The following is a 12,567-nucleotide window of genomic DNA, read 5'->3' as shown; positions in this document are numbered from 1 at the left end:
TCTCTTCTCAGAAAGTCAGCCAGCTCTGCTACCTGCCTTCACAGCCCCCTGTTTTTCTTCCTCTTCAGTCCCAGGTCCTAATCTGTTGTCATGGTTTGCCTCTTGTTTTGATTTTGTAAGAAATGTTTCTAAGTGTCAGCCCACAGCCAGGATGTCCCTCTCTTCCACAATCCTGGTTGTCCTCTTGAAAGTATCAAGTGTGCAGAATTCACACTGTACTTTCAGTCTTGTAAGTTTCAGAGCTGTAGGTTCTGGGACTGTGAAACTAAGCTCATGACAAAGCAACTTTGATCTTAGAAAGTTTCAGGATCCTCATGACCTTTTTTCCCTCCTTCTGAAGACAGCACTTTATCATAGGATTCAGTCACTGGAGCAGAAGTGGAACCTTTGAAAAGAGAGTGGCCCTTTGGCTGTGATGCGTCAGGGTTCATGTGGGGAGTAAGCTGGCACTGATCCAGGCCCCAGGCAGCATGCCCGCCTCTGCCTGGCTTGGCTGGTGTGGTTCTTGCCAGGGCCCTGGGAGGGAGGGGAGTGGCAGCCACCAGCCAGTGTCAACTGAGATCAGCACGCTGCAGCCTGGATGCGTGTGTGACATCCCTGGTCCAGAATAAAAGCCCTGCAGGAAAGAAGCTCCTTCCTGCCCAAGCTGTGCTGTTAGTCACGCCGGGAAAGGGCGGGTTTGGATGCTGAAGGTAACAGCAGCCACACTGGCTTATAGATTTATCTCTCAGAATTCCTCTGGGACCTCTTCCAGACACACCCTGTTCCCCAGACATCCTGAGAAAGTTGTAAATGCTGGCTCCGCATTTCTTCAGTTGTGCTCGGTCATTCGTTCTCATAAAAATCTGGAACATGATTTATTGTTTCTGTATTGTCATTTTCACAGGTGTTTGAAATGAAAAGAGTTTTATGACAAAGTAAAATATTTCTCCTCTCAAGCATATGCCAACACAGAGCAGTATTGTAAATTTGGAAATCTGTATTAATTCTGCATGTGTTCATGTTAGATATTAAAGACAATTAATACTTTTGTTACCATTTTAAAAATTGAAGATACTAACTTCACAGCATAAAAATAGAAAAGTTTCCTTACGTTCAGTTTTGTTACTGTTGTTGTTAAGTTTGCTGAGTCGTGTCCGACTCTTTGTGACCCCGTGGACTTTTTCAAGCAAGAATAATGGAATGGGTTGCCATTTCCTTCTCTATTACATTCAGTCATGTATTTGTGTATTAATAAGCTAAATAACTAGTCAATGCAAAATACCTGTATTCATTGTGCAGTTACCAGTCTGATAGAGAAATCTGGCTAATATGATGCTGAGGGTATTACAACATAATTATATTAAATGTACTCAGGACTTCCCTGGTGGTCCGGTAGTTAAGATTCCGAGTTCCCAATGTAGGGTGCGTGGGTTTGATCCCTGGTCAGGAACTAAGATCCCACATGCTGCACAGATGCGGCCAAAAATTAAAAATAAATAAATAAATGTGCTAGATTTATTTGTAGGAGCTGTTTTTTGTAATAGATGCTTTCTGCGGGGCTTTTCCTTTCTTCATAGTTGAAATTTCAAGCATTTAGTAGAGTGACTGTATGAGTGTGTACCGTGGCATTAGACTTTTATTTTAAAACTCAGATTAGAGAAAAAAAAGAAAAGACTACTTCCCTTAATCTTTGTAAAGTTACTGGCTGATGACAATTTAAGAAGATAGTATGTTTGCGGTGGGCTTCCTTTGTGGCTCAGCAGTACAGAACCTAGCTGCCAGTGCAGGAGATAAGGGTTCAATCCTTGTTTTGGGAAGATCCCCTGGAGACAGGAATGGGAACCCACTCCAGTATTCTTGCCTGGAGAATTCCATGGACAGAGGAGCCTGGTGGGCTACAGTCCATGAGGTCACAAAGAGTTGGACACGACTGAGAGGCTGAGCAAGCATGCACACGTGTGTGAAATAGCCCGTAATAGATCTAGATCTAATAGATCCTTTGATGATATTATTTATAGAAAATATTTTATATCTGTATAATTTCAGAGTCATCTTTAAGTAATATTTATTAAGTAATATTTATTCAGTGCAATACAGATACTTTGGTTCAAAAAAAAAAAAATCCTCTGAGGAAAGAAGATTCTTAAAAGAGAAGCTTGCATCTGGAGTCAGTAATCCTCCCCCGATTCCAAAGAAGGAAGGGGGGGTGTCTCGTTTTGCTTTTTTTCTGGTAGTGGATTATTTTTTCTTTCACTAATTTACAGTGCTATCTCTGGCCCTGTTTCCATTAGGAGATGAAAGCATGGAAATTAAAAAACAAATTACAGGAATGAGAAGATTACTGAATGACAGCGCTGGGAGGATATATCAGCGTGTGGGCAAGGATGGGGAGAAACTTAAAGAGGAACCCCAGGATTTGGATGCGATTTGGCCTCAGCGTTTGAACTCTGCAGAGGCCCCCCCGAGCCTCCACCCGTCTTCCCGGGGCACGTGGAACGAGCTGCCACCCCAGAGCGGGCAGTTCTCAGGGCAGTATGGCACCCGCTCCAGAACCTTCCAGAGCCAGCCCCACACCTCTGGGAGCTCCAATGGTATGGCCCTCATCAGATGCTCACAGTCGTCCCAATATGTTTTCTGTCTATAAACATTTAGTATGTTCTTTGAGTTCTATATAGTAAACCCTCCTTTAATCATGTACCTTAATTGAATTATTTTAAAAGATAGGGAAGACATAAAGGAAAAAGAGTATAAAAAAATCTAGACTTGAGATGCAGGAAAAACTGGGGGTTCTCTATTAGAAGGGATAGTTTCTTGATAGACACTTTAGCTCTTTAAAAAGTCAAAGCCATCACTGGCTGAGATACGGATATTATTGTCACAAACAACTGAACATTAGGGCAGAAAGAGCTCCACTGTGGCATTAAAAGAAGCTTCCTGGTCACATGGTGTATTCTTAACACATCCCCTTGCTAAGTCCTGGGCTTTCTTCATTATAGGACGAGTCATTTAAAGGGAGGACTGATGACCCCGCCAGTCAAGTGACACCTTGACTTTAACCTCCCATTCAAGCTCCTGAACCAGACGATCCATATTTTATAACTTGCTTCATTCAGGTTGAAAATTATTCCTTTAAAGTAAAATTTCCTTAATTTAAATTCCTAATGGGTTTTTAAAAATTAATTGGAGTATAGTTGATTTATAGTGTTGTGTTAGTTTCAGGTGTACAGCAAAGTGAATCAGTGATACACTTAAATATATCCACTCTTTCTTAGATTCTTTTCCCATGTAGGTCACCATAGAATATTGAGTAGAGTTCCCTGTGCTATTCAGTAGGTTCTTATTAGTTATCTATTTTAAATTCCTAATTGTTAGGGGAAAAAAAACTCAAATGGCAATTTTTTTTCCCCAAAACATAAGGAAAAACTTGATTTCTCCATTCATGTTAATTTTCCCTCCAGTGACACTGTTATTTGTGTTATAAATTACATACAGATGTGCAGATCTGTAGTTTTAACAAAGGGAATGAGAAGAAAGGAAGAACGCATTTCTAGTTTCTTTAAAAAGTTAGGGATTTTCCCCCCTGTTCATCATCCTTCAAGGAAAAGACAATTATTGTGAATTTTTTTTTTTTTAAACTGTGATAACCAGTTCAAAGGTATAAAAAGCCATCATTAGCCACTGCTGAAGAGACAGGGAGGGACCCCAAGAGATGTATGGGTGTCTTCTGTCTCTCTTAATATTACATAAGCCAATATCAGATTCTCATGCTGGCGTGCTTCCAGGTTAGAAAGAGATGGCTCTTTAAAAAGTCCTCCATAAAAATAAAAAGGTAGTTCTCTTTAAAATTAGAAAATGATTTATAACAAGATGAAAAGGATTGGTTTTGTCCTCTAAAATGCTACAGACTTGGAATAGTGACTAGGAATATTCACAAAGTCCTCCTAACTCTACTGCCATGGGAGAAATGACTAGAGAAATAAAATGGCCTCAGGTATCTATGAAGCTAATAAGCGCCCCCATCAGGAAGTATTGGGTGAATAGTGTTCTATTTTCCAGGCCCCAACAAGGATGGTGGATTTACTTTGAAAAATATTAGTAATGGTCAGAGTTACAAACCTAAATTCCCCCATATTTGTTTTAAAATACTTCTGTGTTAATGGCGTATTGTTGATCGGAATACATTTGGTATCTCATTGGAGTTTTAATTTAATCATTTGTAGTTTTAAAGTTGTAACATCTCATTTTGCTACAACTCTGAATGTAAATAATTGTGCTGCTCCACACATTAAGTATTCCATGGTTTTGCTGTGGTGAAACTTTCAATAATTAATATTCGCAAAGAATACATATTGCAAGTTTTGCTGTGGTGAAACTTTCAATAATTAATATTCGCAAAGAATGCATATTGCAGGATGTAAATTACATTTAACATATAGTAAAGAATATAGCTGGACCAAAACTGTAGAACTTCCCTCTTCCACCTATGAAAAAACCCAAGTGAGAGCCGTATCTTATCCTGATCGCCTTTAAGGGAACTTGGATACTGAGGCCAGGGGTACTGTACTGAAAGCATGGTTTTACAAATGTCCCATTTTATTCCAGCAATAATAGGAAGATATTTGTTTACATGTAAGGAAAACAGAATAGGACAATTTTATGACATATTCAACAGTGAAAAGGGCGTCCCTGATAGCTCAGTTGGTAAAGAATCCGCCTGCAATGCAGGAGACCCCGGTTTGATTCCTGGGTCGGGAAGATCCACTGGAAAAGGGATAGGCTACCCACTCCAGTATTCTTGAGCTTCCCTTGTGGCTCAGCTGGTAAAAGAATCCGCCTGCAATGCAGGAGACCTGCGTTCTATTCCTGGGTTGGGAAGACCCCCTGGAGAAGGGAAAGGCTACCGACTCCAGTATTCTGGCCTGGAGAATTCCATGGACTGTATAGTTCCTGGGGTCGCAAAGAGTTGGACACAACTGAGCGACTTTCACTTTCAAACAGTGAAAATGAGACTAAATTGAAACTGAAGAACGGGGAATGGACTATGTAGAAGGGCACTCTTTTATGAAGCTGGAGAAGAGCCAACGCACCAGCAGCCTCTGACCCCTTAAGTTCACATGGACCCTCCCAGACCCTGCTGCCCCCGCTTCCCCCCACCCAGACATACCACACCCAGCACAAAAGCAATGTGTTGACAGTTCTTAATTTTTGGAATCACATGGTTAATGCTAAAACTGTCTTTTAAATAGTTAGATACATTTAACTCTTAGTATGAACTCTCAGGACATGTGCAGCTACCCAGTTTGTTTGGATTTAGATAAAGGCTGTTCACAGAGCTAGTTTTTTGTGCAAAATAGCACAAGTGTGTTCTTAGACAATGTTTTCTGTATCGTTATCTGAGATGAACTGGGGTGACAGTGGTGGGGGGGGGCACTGTGACAGCAAACCGTGTGTGTCCATTCACACGGGCTGCGCCACCCTGTGACACGACACACGCCTGACAGTAGAGAAACCTGGACAGTTAGCTAAAGCCAGACCCCAGCATTCAGGCTGTGAAAAGCACCGGGTACCTTTTTTATTTTCCTCTTTATATTCTTGCTGTTGCTTGGCGGCCATCATTCTCTCTTTTCGTGCTCAGGAGAACTTCCAGTGGTGAATTCATCAGCTGGATCCAACTGCTGCACTTGTAACTGCCAGTCGACGTTGCAGGCCATCCTCCAAGAGCTCAAGACCATGCGGAAACTGATGCAGATTCAGGCAGGTACGCAGATCCGGCCTCAGAGGGAGGATCTTCAGTGGGGATGTTCATTATGCTTTGGTTACGCTGTGTCTCCCACCTTGCTGTCTCACCAGCGAGGTTTCCTTTATATATAATTTATTTAAAAAAATTTTTATGGAAGTATAGTTGATGGTGCACTTCTTCAAGCATCCATTTTTCTCTGCTTTTTCCAGAACCCACCTTCCTGTTAGCCAGTCTCACAGATGCTTTCTGGCTGATACTGCTCACTCCTTCTGTACATGTGCTTCGGGTACTTCACAAATGTCAGCTAATTAAACTTTGAGACAATTACACCCGAAGGTGGGCAGAGCCCTTCGGCTCATCTCCCTAATGTAAATTGACAAGGAGGTTCCTGATGGGGAAGGAGGTGAGAATGGCTCATCTTCCCTCCTGAGAGGCTCGGTTTGGGGGGCTGTGTGCATCTTACAACCCTCGCTTCTGCACAAGCCCACCCTGCCTCCCACACTGGGCTCCCTGTGACAGGTGAGGAGCCAAGCAGCTCTGTACATGCAGAGGAGCCCTTAGGAAGCCTGGGCTCTGCTGGTAAAGATTCCAGAGTATCAGCTGACAAGAAACATTGGCCCTCAGGCTCTGCTTGTGGCTTTTCTCCCTAACATTCAGGTCAGAGAGGCTCTGAGACACCTCCGGTTTTGTCTTTTTATTTACACGGTGCTTTTTTTGTTGTTGTTGTTCTCGCTCCTGTTAGACAAGTTGAGGAACAGAAGAGCAGTGAACTTGCATTTTAGGGTCAGAGTCCCAGTCTGAACCTCAGATTTCTCATCTGTAACTAGAGTATTAATATCTAACTCACAGGGTTGTTTTGAAAATAGAAGAGATAGTAAATGCAGCTGAACTCGGTAAAGCATGATCTGAGCCTCAGCTATTTTGTGAGTGTTGTTACAAAGACCTGGAGCATTTCTTAGAAGTCTGGAAGTCTAGGTCCTTATTATAGTGGCTGTGATTTCTAGTCTCCCAAATTAGTAAAGAAAAAGCTTTTTTTTTTTGTCATAGGGGAGCCTCACGTGCTGCAGTCCATGGGGTCCCAAAGGGTCAGACACAACTTAGCGACTGAACAACAGCAACAGAAAATAATAAATCATTTCATTAAGCCTTCCACTTCATCAGGGAAAACTGCTCCTTAAGCTGGAAAATGGCCCAGTCATATATAACTAACTTCCCCCCTTTCCACTGTAAAGGTATTCAGACAGCTCAGAAATCGTCCTTGGTGCCATTTAGTTAATTCTAGTAAAATTTTAATATTCAGTGATGTGGTTTGATACTTAAAAAACTTAATACTTAAACATATCAGTCACCCAAGATCACGTGCAAGTGAAATGAGCAAAAGGCTTTCTGAGGAGCAACATCTAATTTTATGCACTGGATTTAGTCTTATCCCAAGGGAAAAAATAAAAGCATTTTGGTCAGGTCAGTAAGCATTTAACTCACCTTGTTCCACAAGGATAATCTGTGTTCTTATTAACCCAGCAGAGGCTAACATCTCCTAAATAAGGAGCTCAGAAAGAAAGGTTACTTCATTCTGTACAGATTTCTTTCCTCAGAGGAAGAATTTGTTAGCACTTAAGAAAATATGCGTATGAAATGGTAATGATTTATTTTGTTACTTAAGCTCCTTACTCCCCAAATGGCAAACTACAAATTGCAACCATTTAAATCCTTGACTGAAGCCTTCTGAGAATCTATTAAGTAAATGCCACTGTGTCTCCCTGTTTCCTTTTATGAACCTTTGCAGATTAGGGCAGTAAATGACCCCAGAGCTGTCAGGGATCCCAGAGGATAAACTGAATAAATTAGTCTCCTTTAATTTTCTTAAACTGAAGAATATGTGTTGAGTAAGTAGATTGACTTTAAGGTTTATTACCTATAAAATGTAGATTTACCTTCTACTTAGAAAGTTTCACCTTTACTTCAGGGAGAAGGCAAGGAATAAGATCAAGCAATTAAGATCTGATTCGAAAGAACACAGCTTTGTCCAGACTTGCAGAAGGAGAAGAAAACCTCAGACCCTGTGTTCTTTAAACTCAAAACATTTTCGCTTTTAATTTTGGAAAGTGAGACTTGGTGAGGCTGGAGTCCTAGATCATTGATAACTGCTTCAGTTGTCTAACTTTGCAAATGGAGACCTAGCCTCAGCTGAAAATTCAGATCTAACAGAAAAGTTCCAGTCCAGCTTATATATTGGGGATCATTGGTGGAGCTTTTAAAAAATCCCGATACCCAGGCATCTCCCTGGGAAATTCCAGTCCCAATTAGTCTGGATTGAGGCTGAGGCACTGGCTTTCTTCTTCTTTTTTTTTTTTTAGGTGAATCCAGTGAAACTAATGTGTAGCTGAGGTTGAGAACCAGTGAGCTAGACTGCTTACTGCATGGGTGATTAAAAAACTTTGCAGTGCTCATTTGCAGTGCAAATAGTGTTTCTAATAGTTATTATAAATTTCTGTCCAGCCTAGAGATGCAGATATCAAGTTCAGAGTACAAATATTCCCCATTTACAACCTGATAAGAAATGATCCATATTATGTGCATGTCAAGAGTTTTAGGTTTTCATCTTATTTTTAGAGCTGTATTTCTGTGAAAAAGCAGCTGTGGTTATAGTTTTAAAAACCATATTAACACATGCAGATTTAAGTAATAATGCCATATTTCCCTACCAAACTTTAAATCAGACTATTTTTAAATGGTTAACAAACACTACGTCTTGAAGGGCACCTCTGAGAACTGTAATTACCATCCTTGATTCCCTTAAGTATATATTCAACATCAGCACTCAGCTCTCAATCAGCGCTTCTCGTCTTTGGAACTCAGACCATTCCTGGACCTTACTGATTTGTTCTTCTTGTACTGAACTATATTTTTCCTATTTTTCAGCTACATAAAGCTGGGTTATGGAGAAACAGCCTGGTCAGAACCCAGTAGCATAGTGTGTGGAGATGGCTGATGTGTGGACAGTATTGGTTTGTGAGGCAGGAATAACTGGACCTGAAATTGACCAACAGACCTAGCCCACATGCTTACTGGTCATTCTCAAGTGATGCTTTTGATCAGACTTGCCCAAATGAGCATTGTTACCCGACTTTTGTTGATTTCGGCACCTGTAGGTTGCTGGCTACCAATCAGTTTAATCTCAAATGGAGTATTCCCAAGATTGGCTTTCCAAAAAACATAGATGTCTACACCTCAATTTAAGTTCTGGGGTTCTTGGGTATACAAAAATGTCATGTGATGCGTAAAATCATGCTTCAATGTTTTCTTATAGCTCATCATCCTTTCCTCCTATCGATTACCCACCAGGTAATCAATTAGCCACCAGGATTTAGAGGAGAGTTTTCTCTTGGGTTTTTTCTGCCTGTAGACCTTTTGAGGCAGCATTTGGTCATGCTCAGGTCCAGCGTGAGGTTGATCTCGATGTGCCCCATCCTCCAGTGAACCCATTTCAGCCTCAGCTGATGGAGCAAGAGTACTCTCCTAGGTTAGACACACGTGCCTGTACCATGTTTTTGTTTGTTGTTCACAGTTGGAACCCAAAACAGACAACAACCCCCAATTTCCCTTATCTGCTCCCAGCGAACTGCCGTCTCGCGCAAGAGAAATAAAAAGAAAAAAGTGCCCCCAAAGACTGTGGAACCTCTCACTGTGAAACAGAAGCCCAGTGCGTTGGAAGCTGAGAAGAAGGCTGCAGGGGCGCCCGAGAATTCCAGCCTCCCCGTGGCCGAGCACGCCTCCCCTGGGGAGAGCCACATTCTAGGATTTGGCATCGTGCTTGAATCACCAGCCTCCGATGTAAGTTGATGTTTTCTAGCTGCTCGTGCTAATATGTAACTTTCAGACACTGTGCCATATTTATACACTTTGCCCTTCACTAGTTCTGCCCAAGAAAACCAGAGAAGCTTGCAGAATACACGTGGGAAAGAGGAAAGGAGAACTCTTAATGCTCTCCTTGCCCAGAATTTTCTCTTCTGAAAATCTTAGGCCTTATTTACCTCAGCTTGTTTCCATTCTCTCCGAAAGGAGAGGGTGATGGAGTAAATATTCTGTTCACTAATTTTGTTAACATTTGTAATTTTGAAGCGGCCGTTTTCAATTTCCTCAGCATAGAGAGCTAAAAGAATGTAATTAAATCCTTTGTAGATGGACATAAATGAGCAGAACCCTACAGATAAGGTCACACCTTTCTAGAAACACAAACTAATAATAAAAAAAAGAGCAGTGCTCACGCTAATTCTATTTTATAGATGCAAGGATGCAAGCCACACTGCTAATTAGGTTGCAGTGCCGTGCCATTGAGTCTGTAATGATAGGTTAACACTCTGCAAAGGTTTTTCTATTTTAATATCATAGCTCGAAGGTTGTCACAGCCCAAGATACTAAATGACATCTAAGACAACCGTCTGACTTACCATTTTAGAGTCACACGGCCATAAACGAACTTAGCAACATGTTTTGTCGGCCACAGCGAACTCGCCTTAGTGTCTGAGTACACTGATGCTGTGAACCCCAACTTGTTGGGAGAGTTCCTAAAATAAACCAGAACGAGTGGGCTATTATTACCAGATGGCATAGGATGAGAACCCTGCTGAGAACTCCCACAGGCCTATATAGGATGCAAGTGTGGTCCTACTCTTCAACTTTAAATAAGAAATACATTGCTATTTTAAAACAGCATTCCTTTCACATTGGAAAAAGACAGGCTGCTAGCTTGGGTCTTATTTAATAAAGGGAGGCAACGAAAATGATCATCTCGTGACTTTATTAGACTAGAAAATCACTTGAACTTTTATCTCCTCCTTGATGAGAAGAGTTCATGTTTGTTTTTTATCCATGAACACACGCACGATTGTTAAGAAGTTCTTCCAGACTAAAAACTTAGCCTTAGAAAATCATTAATGGTGACAGCCTTCCATCCTGGACTAGCTGGTTCATTTCCTCCTATCCGGTTGTTATTGTAGCTGAGGCCCTAGGTTCAAAACCCATGTCAATCACACATTTGGAAGCAGAGGCAGGTGATACCCTGGCACAAAGTACATTCAGCCTGAAGCAGCTTTCACAATACTTTTATATTTTTCTTGAATTATTTAGAGCCTTCTTTCCTGTGATAGGCATTAGTGTATCAGGAGCAATCACTGGAGTTGTGAAAATCATCTTCTAAATGAGTCAATCTCATGCTAATCACTGAACTTCCTCTTTTTTTAATTTTTAAGCTCTAAACATACTTCAGAGATAAATTGAGAAAGATCTGATAAAGGCTATATGTACATTAGTGAAATAGAACTTTCCTTTATCAATATCAGAATGCCAAAAAAATAATTTGCTTTTTATTCATGATGAGTTTTGCTAACAAGAACTATTAAATTTAATAAAGCACATTTAGAATTGTTCATGAAGACTTAGGGGCTGACTATCTTTGATAGAAGAATAACATGCTTCTTAAAAAAAAGCAAAAACTGTATATAGATGTTATCTTTACGTTATCCAGCTGCTTTGCCCTTTGATTCATCTGTTGAATGGAAACTAACTGCCCTTAGAGAACCACACAGTGAGTCCCATCACTGGAAACTGTCCTCAGAGGGTCTTGCTGGCATGGATGAGGCTGGCCCCTTAGGTGGTGGGTCCATCAGTGCTAAAGGTGTCTAAATTTAGACGCCCTTCTCGTCTTTTATTATTCCTTAGCCATGAACCTTTTACACTTTGGTGGAAGTCCAGAGGAGAAAATAGAAAATAGATAATAATCTTACAGGAATTCTTCTATAAAACTGATTGGAGAAAAAGTAATAAAGCAGGATTATATGTAAGTAGATGGGCGTTATGTATCTGAAGACAGGCTCTGAAAATACCCAGTGTTGGGGAGATTAGGTCCAGAGTTGTAGGAGTGGGCATGTGGGCCAGTGTGGCTGCGTTGGTAGCACATGATCACATGAACATGGGCTCAGCAGTGTATCAGACAGTGAAAGCCCCGACGTGTTATCCGAGGCCCTTGGCTTTTTTATCTTCTGGGCACTAGGGAGCCACTGCAGGTTTCAAGTAGAGGAATAGTCATATCCATGTTTAGACTGGAATCTGGAAGCGCCTTGTGGATGACTGATCAACACAGAGAAGAGACCAGAGAGCAGGAGACAGATAATTCCAGGCAGCCAGGTAAGAGATGGGCAGAGTCCAGCCATGAGCAGTGAAGGGACAGAGAAGTGAGAAGCGCCCAGGAGGTACCCCCACGGGGACTTGGTGCCTTGAGAGAAGCAAGCCCCACAATGTCTATCCTGGAAAATGAGGTTAGTCAGTACTGACTTCCTTAACCGAGACAGGGAAGGCAGGAGCAGGCCTTCATTTCTGGATGGGAAGTAACAGGAGGTTGAGTATCCTCAAAAAGTCCAGTAGATGTTTGAAGCACAGGAAGAATATTAGAGCTAGAAGCAATGAAAAAAAGGACACATAAAACCTGTGACTTTATTGCTTTAAAAAAAAATTTTTTTTTATCAGAATTTAAAAAAAAATCATTTATTTATTTATTTTTGGCCACACCTTGCAGAGTGTGGGATCTTAGTTCCCTGACCAGGATTGGAACCTGTGCTCCCTGCAGTGGAAGCGCAGAGTCTTAACCACTGAACTGCCAGGGATGCTCCTTTATTGCTTTTTAAATGTAAAAAAAAAAAAAAAAATTAACCGTAAATTGTTTAAAGTTCACAATGTATGAAGTTATCTCTTTTATGCTGTGGCTTTTAGCATTGCCCCAATACAAATTTGTATGTCTGGGCACAAGCAGGAACATGAGGGGCTGTGGATCATTGCAAGGGGACCAC

The 12,567-nt window shown here is 41.2% G+C and overlaps 1 protein-coding gene across 5 annotated transcripts in view; it reads left to right on the top strand.

The window, feature by feature from the left end:
* The window catches only part of BEND7 (BEN domain containing 7), an 89,659-nt gene that overhangs the window by 29,471 nt on the left and 47,621 nt on the right, over positions 1–12,567 (top strand). For all 5 annotated transcript variants that reach the window (XM_055543855.1, XM_055543857.1, XM_055543854.1 and 2 more), the window contains exons 3-5: positions 2,274–2,573; positions 5,618–5,740; positions 9,291–9,556. In XM_055543855.1, coding sequence (XP_055399830.1) covers positions 2,274–2,573; positions 5,618–5,740; positions 9,291–9,556 — 689 coding nt within the window. The remainder of the gene's footprint in view (positions 1–2,273; positions 2,574–5,617; positions 5,741–9,290; positions 9,557–12,567) is intronic.

Source organism: Bubalus kerabau, chromosome 13 (assembly GCF_029407905.1).
Source record: "Bubalus kerabau isolate K-KA32 ecotype Philippines breed swamp buffalo chromosome 13, PCC_UOA_SB_1v2, whole genome shotgun sequence".
NCBI classification, from domain to species: domain Eukaryota; kingdom Metazoa; phylum Chordata; class Mammalia; order Artiodactyla; family Bovidae; genus Bubalus; species Bubalus kerabau.
The sequence above is the reverse complement of the archived record's forward strand: the minus strand, read 5'-3'. Positions and strand labels throughout refer to the sequence as shown.